The sequence below is a fragment of the Stegostoma tigrinum genome, chromosome 21, assembly GCF_030684315.1.
Source record: "Stegostoma tigrinum isolate sSteTig4 chromosome 21, sSteTig4.hap1, whole genome shotgun sequence".
Taxonomy (NCBI): domain Eukaryota; kingdom Metazoa; phylum Chordata; class Chondrichthyes; order Orectolobiformes; family Stegostomatidae; genus Stegostoma; species Stegostoma tigrinum.
This window is the reverse complement of record NC_081374.1, coordinates 42,884,330-42,895,596: the sequence shown is the minus strand read 5'-3', so window position 1 is coordinate 42,895,596 and position 11,267 is coordinate 42,884,330. Positions and strand designations below refer to the sequence as shown.

The window sequence follows — 11,267 nt, the reverse complement described above, 5'->3', positions numbered from 1 at the left end:
AAAACATTGTTGGAGAAAACCCATTTGAATCACTACTGTCCTTCAAGGAAGGAAATATATTGTCCTTACCTGGTCTGGCCTACAGGTGATTCAAAACTGACAGCAATGTGGATGACCCTCAACTTCCCTCAGGGCAATTAGGGATGGGTAATAACTGCTGGCTTAGTCACAGATTCCCATATCCGTGAATGAATAGACAAAGTACCTATAAATGTAAGTAAAGACTCCTGACAACCCCAGGATTGAAATATAGAGAATATGTCTTTGCTCTTCTAAATCTCGGCTATGGGTAATTTTTTTTTGAAAATCAACATGCTATGAGACAGCAAGTGGGGCTTGAACCCATAACTTGTGTAGTGAGACGTGGGAACAATACCTCTGCCCCACAAGACCACGTTAAATGAAATTAAAGTATAGCATTTTTAGTGCAAAGTTAAACTCTTCTACAATGACTTTAATCAGCGTATTTGGACATGTTATGACACATCTCCATGGCCACAATACAACACACTTTGTGCAGACTAATTATGGTAGAAAAGTCCTGAAAGAACTTCCTGTGATTTGTCTGATTAAAGTCAATGCATAACTGCTTGCACAATCTGGCTGTTTTTAAACTTTCAAATTTTGTTTATTTTTACCAACGGGAATCAGGTTAATTTGTTTGATGTTTACCATTAGCCATTTGAAAGGCTGTTGTTGCATTGCATTTAATGCTACACTGAGCAAAGGGTGAAAGCAAACTATTAACATTGTTTCAGGAAATTGAGAACTGTATTCCATAATATTTCTAATTCAGAATAGGGAAATTCAGTATTTAATGGTCTATCAAAGGACCACAGGTAATGAATTCCCTTGCTCTTTCTCAAAGGTTACAAACGATTCTGTCAATCAAATCCACTATCCCATTCTGGGGTCTTTGATCTGTACTAACGTTGCTTTGAAATCATACTGTGTCAAAAGGCTGTGTTTCCCGTATTCACTTGGAATTGCTGCTGCTCATTAGTAGCACTAGCCAATTGGCAACTTCATTTCCTATTGTCTGTAACCATTGCAATTCAAGTTTGCAACAAGCCAGCTTGTTTGGATTTGAACTTGTCTTAGCTTTTGAGAAATCCTGCATGGATCTCTGATATTAACCCTTCACAAGTTATTTAATGAAGGCATTAAACATTTACCAAGCAAAATGTAGTGTTGCTGTGTTATGGCCACAATTTCAATCCCTCTACAGAAGAGGTTGCTCTTATAGAATTCCAATGACTTAACTAAAGTTGGACCAGCTCTGACCGAGTGGATTTAGTGGAATTAAATGAAATGAAGATTAATTTTTACTTAGCAGGTAGATGTCAATATGAACTGGGTGAGTTGAACGGCCTTTCAACATATGTGAGTTTATGTGACAATTAATTCAAACCCCCCAAATCCCCAAAGTCACCACCCCTCCCCCCACCCCATCCCACACTGTGCAGACCAGGCATGCTAAACGATGTCATACTGAACAAATGTGAACTCAAGCCAAGCTATGCACTTAGCCTGATTTAGTCAGTATATTATGGCTTTGTTTTTTTATCAGGTTAGAGAGAAATGCCAACATCACAGTACCGTCTGTTCATTATCATATTGCTTCTTATTGTGAGTTTGATGTCTGCAATGCTTTCGACTTTACAACAATGGCTTCACTACAAAAGTATTTTATTGACTGTTTTGGGATAACTGGTGGTCATGAATGATGTTACATAAATGCAAGTCTTTATTTGAAGACACTACTTGAAAGCTGCTTCTTTGGCAAAGCCTTCGATCATTCGTCCTAATGGGTTGTTATCGGATCTCTCCTGTAGCTATTTAGTTCGAAATAGGTTCAGTTTTGTTTTCGCCTTCTATGAACTCTCTATTTTATCTCAGGCGTTCAACACGTTGCATTAAAACATGGGTTTCGACTCGAGTCTGGGTCCTAACCTCAGAGAGCTGTTACAAATAGAAAACCATGCAGCCAGAGCTCCTGTTTGTTTGATTTGAACTTGCAGTAAATGGGGCTTCATACCAGTAACATCATCCATATCACCTTTGTCGTTCATTGTTTTTGGAATGCTCTAAGACAAATCTCCTCTCAACTTGAGACAGCGCTTACGTGTCTTCAGGTCTGTCACAGGAAGCCAACCCGTGTCCTCCATGAATTTCACTGCCTATTTGCTCATTGTAATCTCTTGATCCCATCAATGATACATCTAATGATACTCCCTTTCTTGCAATTCTCTCTCGCTGGGATTCCCCCTTTCCCTGGGACTCCCCCTCTCTCTACACCTCCCCCTTTCTCCCCATCCCCATTGAGCAGTTGGAAGCCCCACCTCCTCTGACCTCGCCCCATGACGGCTATCCCCGCACCAGGACAGGAATAGGCCACTTTCACCCGCGCCACGAATGCTGGGATAGAGCTGTCTCCATATCTCCCGGAGAGCGGCGCTGAGAGGAGGCAGAGCGACAAGGAAGCGGCTCGGACACCGAGCTCTGCAGGAAGCAAGCGGAGCGACACCAACGCCCAGCAGTCTCCTAGTGGCCATAGAGCTGAGAGAGAGAGAGAGAGGCTGAGGGTGCAGCAGTTCGTGGAAACCAGTAAGTCGTACGCTTTGGCTGAATGATGACCACGGGTCAGGAACTAAAAGAGACTGAGCAAGAAGCCCAGGCTACGGAACTGGACCAGATAGCCGAGGACCTGACACCCAACCAAGACAGGGGGGTGCTTAAGGTAACAAATACAGGCATTTTCTCCGGACATTGAGAGAGAGAGAGAGTCGGACTTTCAGATGTATGGCTTTCATTGAAAAATCATCATTCATTTTAAAATTAACATAAAAGTTAGACTGCCCGTCTCAGAAAGTGACTAAAAATTAAATGAAGCAAATTCTAGACTATTTATTCACATTATATTGTAACTTTATCTGTCATAAACTATTTTGTTTCAATAGTGCAGCAGTGGTTGTCTAGCTAGTCCCATCTCAAAAACTGTTTCTGCTGTGGTTGGATCAGAAACGTACTAAATACGACCTTTTATATTATACATAGCCTACCCGCTTCGTGTGACTAAACCCACTCTGATTGGCACATTCTGTATGTCAAATAGATCAAATGTAGATTTTTTTAAACTCCATGTTTACAATTTCTTTCTCCATAAACTATTGAATGCCCACTCCGTTGTGTCCCTGACCGCTTTATGTTAACGTAAAGCCGAGACATTCCAGCCAATCACAATCGGGAAGTTTCACCGAAGTCTGGGGTGTTACTGAAATGTGAAACGAGAACTAGAGGTGATCGATGTTATTTTGATTTAATTCCGCTCCGAACAGCCCCTACTGTTTAAGACAGTCGCAGGTCCCCGGGCCCATTTGCGAAGCTGTGTGTACAGTCTGCACTCAGGAACCATTCCCAATTCCTCATGACACTGACATTCGCTGCAGATTGCTCTCTGGCCAGAGTCAGCGGTTCATCGAATTTTTTTCTGTCCCAACCGCCACTCTCTCCTTTCACCTCTTTCCAGCCCACTTTGGAGACTGCACTCAGAGCCTCCTCCTGTTTACTCTGGACTCCCGATCGCCAATTGAAACTCCAACTTTGTCCATTTAATGCATAGTGCTCTGAAGAAGGGTCACTGGACCCGAAACGTTAACTCTGTTTCTCTCTCCACAGATACTGCCGGATCTGCTGAGTCTTTCCAACAATTTCTGTTTTTACTTCAGGGCGTATGCACGATGAAGGACCTTTAATGTACGTACAGCATTCAAGCTGTCATCGCAGGTCCAGATGCGGAACCAGAGAGTAGTTTTGTTTTGAAGTGAACCCCAGCATTAGCCCCCGGCACCCCTCCCACCCCAGCCTATCCTCAGACTTTCCTCTTGAACTCCGGCTACAGCTCTCAAAGCCCTGGCTTTCTCGCATCACATGAACAGCACAGAGATGCGCGCCAGTTCAGGGAAGTGCGATATTTGTGGGGAGGAAGGAGTTGCACGCTGACATTACCAGAGAGAACAGAGTAAACCAGTTAGAGTGGAGCTGTTGAACTTACAGATTTGTTTGGTCGCTGTGTCTTCTACGGCTGGGGTCGCTCAGTGTTGCTGTTGAGTCCTACCTCCCTATAGACGTCAATGTGGTGGAGATTTGATGTCTCACCGACGATGACACGATTGTGTTACCTTTGGGTTTCACAGTACCTTGTACTCCATTTAGCTCTCTCAGTAATTCATCTCACTTCTGTTTTTACCCCGATGTCAATATTCAAGGTTTCATTTGTTGCTGTTATTCCAAGATTGTTGATGCCAGTAGGATTATTTTCAATAAGAGTGCTGGCATGTTTTGGGTAATTCTGGATCTGAGTGAATAAACAGTCTTAATGCCTCAGTATGTTTTTCTCGAACCTCAGTTCAATAATCGTATAGTGAGTGAAGCTGATACCAGGTAGAGTTTTATCATCAGTTTAAACATGTTTTTTTTCTCCATCTTGAATTAACTAACCATCTCAAATATCAACCTGCAAAACTCAGGTATGCCCTGTGCCTGACAAAGTGAATCTGATTAGTGATGACTTATGGCTCATGTGTCCATCTGACATCTTTCCATTGTTATTTAATGAGATTTAATTGTTGTTCTGGTAATCATTCCAAATTGCACCTGCCCTGACTTCAAAATGTCCCAAAACAATTTTGAAAGAGTGTGTCTCACTATAGCAATGTATTAAAATCAATTGCCAATTTGTACAGCGCAAACATTCACAACCAACAATGCGATAATGACTAGATAATCTAGTTTAGGTGTTGACTGTGGGATAAATGCCTGCTTGAACATGAGGGACACCTGCCCTCACTCTTTGAAATAATGCATCCTGTCTGGAGATTCACTCCACTGGTACTACTACTGAAAGTCAGCATTCATAATATAACATCCTGGGGTGGGAAGTGAAACCTCGATTGTCCAACTCAGAGGTAAGTTTGCAACTAAGGCCGAACGAAAGTTTCAGAGTAACTTCCAGTCAGCACCTGATTCATTTCTGTGTTTTGTATGTCTGAGTTCCTGTGGTGGTGGGGCAAAATCCCCTCCTGTGGCTCTCTCAAAGTTTCTTGAACAATTCTTTTTTTTTAGTGCTGTGCTGTTTTCATTGTACATTCTGAGTTGCTGTTCAGTTTTATATATATAGCATTTCTTTTATATAAAAGTTGCATACTCATTTTACATTTCCATCATTGACTGTCTTTAACTCTCTTCCAGCTTGAAATGTTGTGGTCCTTTTCAAAGAAATGATCCCTTTTGAACATTACTTTTCTCCACATGTTATCAATATTTAAGATTGATGCAGATTTTGTTCTTGTTATGCTTTCAGAGCAATAGATCATAGTCATGTTCTTAGCTATTGAGACGTAGTGTGGAAACAGACCATTCGGTCCAACTGGTCCGTGCTGAACATAATCCTGAACTAAATTGGTCCCATCTGCCTGCTCCTGGTTCATAGCTCTCCAAACCCTTCCTATTCTTATACTATCTAAATGCCTTTTAAACATTGTAATTGTGCTTGCATCCATCACTTCCTCAGGAAGTTTATTCCACATGTGAACCACCCTCTATGTAAAAAATATTCCCCTCATGTCTTTTTAAAATTTCTTTCATCTCACCTTAAAAATGTGCCCCTAAGTCTTGAAATCCCCATTCTAGGGAAAAGACAACTGCCATTAACTCTACCTATACCTCTCGTTATTTTGAGCTTCTATCAAACCACTTCTCACCCTCCCACTCTCCAGTCAAAAATATCCCAGCCTATCCAGCCTTTTTATAACTCAAAACTTCCATACCTGGCAACATCCTGGTAAATCTCTTCTGAACTTTCTCCAGCTTGACATAACTGGGTGACCAGAACTGGACACAGTATTCCAGAAGAGGCCTCACCTATGTCCTGTACAAACTCAATGTAATTTCCCAACTCCTATACTCGAAGGACTGAGGACTGAAGGCACATGTGCCAAAAGCATTTTTAACCACCCTGTCTATGTATGACATAAACTTCAAAGAATTACATATCTACGCCCGTAAGTTCCTGTTTTCTACAACACTACCCAAGGCCCTACCATTAAATATATAAGCCCTACACTTGTTTGTTGTACCAAAGTGCAATACCTTGCATTTATCCAGACTGAGTTCCATCTGCCATTTTCAGCCCGTTGATCCATTTGATCAAGATCCCTTTGTAATCTTAGAAAACCATCTTCACTGTTTAGTCTGCCACAAATTTTGGTGTCATCTGCAAACTTACTAACCATTCCTTCAATATTCTCATCCAAATCATTTATATAAATGACAAACAAAAGAGGACCCAGAACCAATCCCTGCCATGTTGAACATTATCCCAAACTAGATTAGTCTCACCTGCCTGCTTCTGGTCCATATCCCTCCAAACCTTTCCTATTCTTGTAATTTTCCAATTGCCTTTTAAACATTGTAATTGCATCTAATTCTACCACTTCCTCAAAAAGTTCATTGCACATGCAAGCCATCTTCAGTGTAAAAGTTTTACCCCTCATATCTTTTTTAAATCTCTCTCCTCTCACCTTAAAAATGTGCTCCCTAGTCTTGAAATCCTCCCATCCTAGAGAAAAGACAACCATCAATACCCATAATGATTTTATAAACTTCTATAAGGTCACCTTTCAACCTTCTACACTCCACTGAAAGAGGTCCCAGCCCCTTTCTGCATATCTCACAACTTCCATCCTGGCAACAGCCCAGTAAATCTCTTCTGAACCCTCTCCAGATTAATAATATCTTTCCGAAAACTGGGTTATATGAACTGGAAACAGAATTCCAGAATAGGTCTCACCAATGTCCTGTATACCCTCAATACGACTTCCCAACTCCTATACTCCAAAGGACTGAGCAATGAAGGCCAGCGTGCCAAAAGCCTTTTTAACCATCCTGTCTATATGTGACACAAACTGGTATAAAATTTCATTAACAAGGAGTTAAGTTTATGTTTCAAATTAGTGTAGTAGTGCAGATGTCAATCATCAGCTTTAGAAAGAACTTTAATGTTTATTTACTTTTCACTCGCATAGAGTACAAATTATAATGGAGAACTCAGGAGAACTTACGTTGATTTTAGGCTATTTTAAAAATTTAATCTATAGAACAGATAAAATTAACTATAAGTACAACACAGATAATTAGATCTAAATAGCAAAGTAAAATAATATATGGAATACAATTCAAGATCTTGAGTAACTCTGGCTCAGAATCATCAAACCAGGAGATAAGTTAAAAGCGCAATGATATAATAGGAAGGGGAGCATGTGCTGTACAGTTTAGTCCAAAGCAGAGTCATACCACACTTAGCAGGATGTGAGTAGTTGTGTTCCTTAGGGGTTTATGCTGGGGCCTTAGCTTTTCATTGCGTTTATGATTTGGATGAAGGCAAAGCTGTCTATTTGAGTTTGCTGATGATGTGAGGTTGTGTTGCAAAGCTGTGAAGCATCAGTGATAGATAACAAGTACAAGAACATATGTTGCTGGAAAAGTTTAGCAGGTCTGGCAGCATCTTTGGAGAAAAAAGTCAGAGTTAACATTTTGGGTTCAGTGACCTTTCCTCGGAACTGGCTTACAGCATCTGCAGTTCTTTACGTTTTTATATTGTGATAGATAACATGTTTGGGCAACACTAAAGTAGTTAGAGCTTGATGTGGTAATCCATTTTGTACCTGCGAAAGATGGATCAGAATGTTTTCAAAATAGTGAAACTCTAGGAGCTGTGGAGGGACAGAGGGTGCTGATTCGGGTATACAAATCACTAAATGCTTGTGGACCAGTACAAGAGTTAAGTTATAAAAACAAATGGAATATTGTCTTTTATCATAAGAAGGCTGGAATTCAACTGGGTAGAAGTTTTATAAATTGCCAGTTAGATCCCATTTAGCCAGCCTGATTTAGTTTAGGGTATTGCATCTTAATAATACATTTTGTCATAGATGCAAGGAAAATTCACACAAATTGACAACAACAACTTGTGTTTATATTGCACCTTTGCTGTTAAAAGTCCCATGTGAGAGTTTGCAGGAAAGGTACAAAACAAAATATCACATTAAGTTTTATATAAGGTGATATTAGGGCAGGAATTAACTGAGGTAGAAGGGCAAAGAAATCTGTAGTACAGAAACCTATGTCACCAAAAGTAGCAACTCAAGTTGATAAAGCCACTAAGGGGCAAAGAAAATCAGGGAGGAACTGTCAAAGACATATATAACCTTGGTTAGACTGTGCAGACTACAGTGTACAATCTGGTCTTAATATCTCAAATAGGTTACTGGAGTGTTGGAGAAAGTGCAGTCACATTAGGTGAGGCTACCAGAGGATGCAACTATCAGGAAGGATTGAGGATTCTGAAGCCTTTTTACCTTGTAAAGTGAAAGATCCCATAACCAGTCAAACTGGAATGGAGATTGGACTCCAAATCTGCCATTCATTCAACTGAATCTGCCAAGCCCCCAAAGATTGAGTGTTTGAATTAGCCTCTTTGCTAGTTCACTATGGGCTGTGTGTGTTCATAAAGAATGTTAAGGTGTGACAGTGGTGTAATATTCCTATTTCACTCAGATATTGCATGCAAGAATATTAGGGAAAATAAGCAAACCTATAACATATATCCAGAGACTGAATCATGTGAAAATCCTTCTGTTGTTCGCCCCCAACAATCTATGAACACATTGACTCTGTTACCCGAAAGGAACATGTCTATTTGGAGGAGCTTCCGCTAACTGCAACACAGCAGTTGGATCAACACACAGAATGGTACAGAGATTGCCACCAGAGTCGGCTTGCCAAACCCTCCAACAGCCCATCAACAGCATGCGGATGAGTCATCATCAAATATTTTGAAACTTGCCATGCCTGTCATTCTAAATAAATTACAGGAGGACAGTTCGGTCATTCACTGCTTCCTAGAAACGATTCTGATCCCGCGTATCTGCATTGTTTCCATATCTCAGTTTATTCCCTTTTCTTGACTGACCTATCTAATCTATTCTTAAATGCTGACATTGCCTCCATTTCCATCACCAGTTTCTTAGTGAATTCCACAGCCTCGCAGCAGCTTCGCCACTCAGTAGAAATAGCTTTCTCCTGTACTCTGTCTGTTACCAATTACGTTCAATCTTGTACTCAGGTCCCCTGCTTCTGAACCTCAAATCCTCAGAAATAGTCTGACCGGTCTGCCCTACCTCAACTTAACTATTCCTTCATCTCTTCAGTTCTGATAGAACTTAAAAACAATTTTTCAAGTGTATTTTTGTGTTTGCTCATATCTAGTAGTTTTCTGTTGAATGTACTGTGGTGTTCCTAAGTCTTAATTATTCTTCCTATTCTGTATACTAAATGACACAGAGTGCCCCAATTGTGATTTCCACTCAGGTTTGAATAGATTTATCATTACATCTTAACTTCCATCTTTATCCCTTTGCGTGAAACCAATAATATATTTTGAATTGGGCCAGGAGGGCTGCTTCTTCTACATTGTATATGTTTGCTCAACATCATTCTGAGTGGTTAATCTGTACAACATAGATATCATGATTACTTAGCAACAAGCGGTCTTATGGTTGGGATTTGAAACACGATCTTGCCTTCTGAGAATAGTAGAATAGTTTAAGGAGGAAGTCTTCGCCTCTCATCACATCTTTTCCTCGACCTAGGATGACTTTAAAAGCATCCACGTCAGGTCATTGAAATCATTTCTGGATTGCTTCCAAGGCTTTGCAACAATATTCCTGGCACTGATTCACCCAGCTCTCTCTGTCCACTGTTGCTGCCAAGCAAGGGCCGCTTCCTTCCATTGAGTCAATCAGGATCTAGTCCACTCTTTAGAGAACTGTCTGCCAGGGCCCCTGTTTCCATCTGGAAGGCTGACTGAGAGCTGAGTCTGGCTGTGTATGGGACTCTTTACCTCCTCCCGACAATTTAATTTCCTACTTAGTTAATTTTCCACTGACGCTAAACTATCACACAGTTGGGATATGGCTGTCGGAATGGGATTGTCATCCTTTTATATCAAACATCTTCACAACATCCAGTCTCGCCACCCCTCTCCATCCAGGCATCTGGCTCCCAACTTATCCATACTCTTGGGACACAATCCTCCTGTGGTCAGTTGAAAAGTGAAAGGACTCTTCATTATTTGTTGGGATTGTTGACAGTCACTCAAACCATGTTTTTCTTTTGCAATCCTGCTATTTTTATAACAAATGAACAAAAATATTTCAAGTGAATTATTTTAACAGCTCCTTTTTTTTTTGTATTGCCCATCTGACTTTCTTTTCACTGTTGTTCATGGCATTTTCCTGGAAATTAGGGTTAAATTCCTTGGGGTACTAGACCAATTGAGGAGAGTTATGTGGGTGGATGTGTTGTTCAGTGCTCCAGACAGCTCAAGGGGGTGACTTCAGGCCCGTTCTTTTGTTAAAGAAAATTAAACATTCTAAGCAGTGAGTCATCGAAATAATCTCCCTGCTGGGAAAGTAGCAGGAAATCCTATGAAAGTGCAGGGCCTTTCAGCCAAGGGAAACAAAAGGCAATAAGAAATAGGAGCAGGGTTAGACCATTCGGCCCATTGAGCTTGCTCTGTTACTCAATACGTTCATGGCTGATTTTTCGCTTCAACACCACTTACCCATCCACTCCTAATACCTAATGATTCACTGTGAAACCTACAGACTGTCTATATCAGCCTTAAGCATTCCTAATGATCGAGCATCCATGGTCTTCTCAGGTAAAGAATTCCAAAGAGTCACCATTCTTTGAGTAAAGGAATTTCTGTTCTGCTCAGACCTGACCTTGAAACTGTAAACACTGTTTTAAGAAAACCTGAAATTATAAATCAGTTAACCTAACAATTCCCTCAATGAAGTTGCTATAATACATCCTCAAGGGGATTGTACATGACGCTTAGCAAACATAAAGGGTGCCAACGTGGAAAGAAAAGCCATGTTTAACTAAATTCTTCACTTTTTGAAGATGTATGCACATAAGAGATTAAAAAGGAACTGACAAATGTGGCGTATTTGGATTTCTAGAAGGTATTTGATAAGGTGTCACATCAAATGTTGCTTCATAATATAAGAGCTCATGGTCTAGTGGATAACATGAGGCATGGATAAAGGATTTGTTGGCAGAGAGAATACAAATAAATGGATTGGCAGGCTGTACCCTGTGGAGTGCCAAAGAAACCAACGTTAGGGCATCAACTACTTAGA

At 40.6% G+C, this 11,267-nt stretch overlaps 1 protein-coding gene across 2 annotated transcripts in view; it reads left to right on the top strand.

Moving 5' to 3' along the window:
- The first annotated feature begins 2,407 nt into the window (after positions 1 to 2,407).
- LOC125462934 (peptidyl-prolyl cis-trans isomerase FKBP5-like) overlaps positions 2,408 to 11,267 on the top strand; it is a 110,022-nt gene continuing 101,162 nt past the window's right edge. Inside the window, exon 1 of one of the 2 annotated variants that reach the window (XM_048553450.2) lies at positions 2,408 to 2,607. Coding sequence is in view for 1 of the 2 variants with exons in the window: in XM_048553449.2 (XP_048409406.1) it covers positions 2,630 to 2,740 (111 nt within the window). In the remaining variant the exon portion in view is untranslated. Of the gene's footprint in view, positions 2,741 to 11,267 lie in introns of both variants that reach the window. The other variant, XM_048553449.2, reaches the window with a different exon arrangement.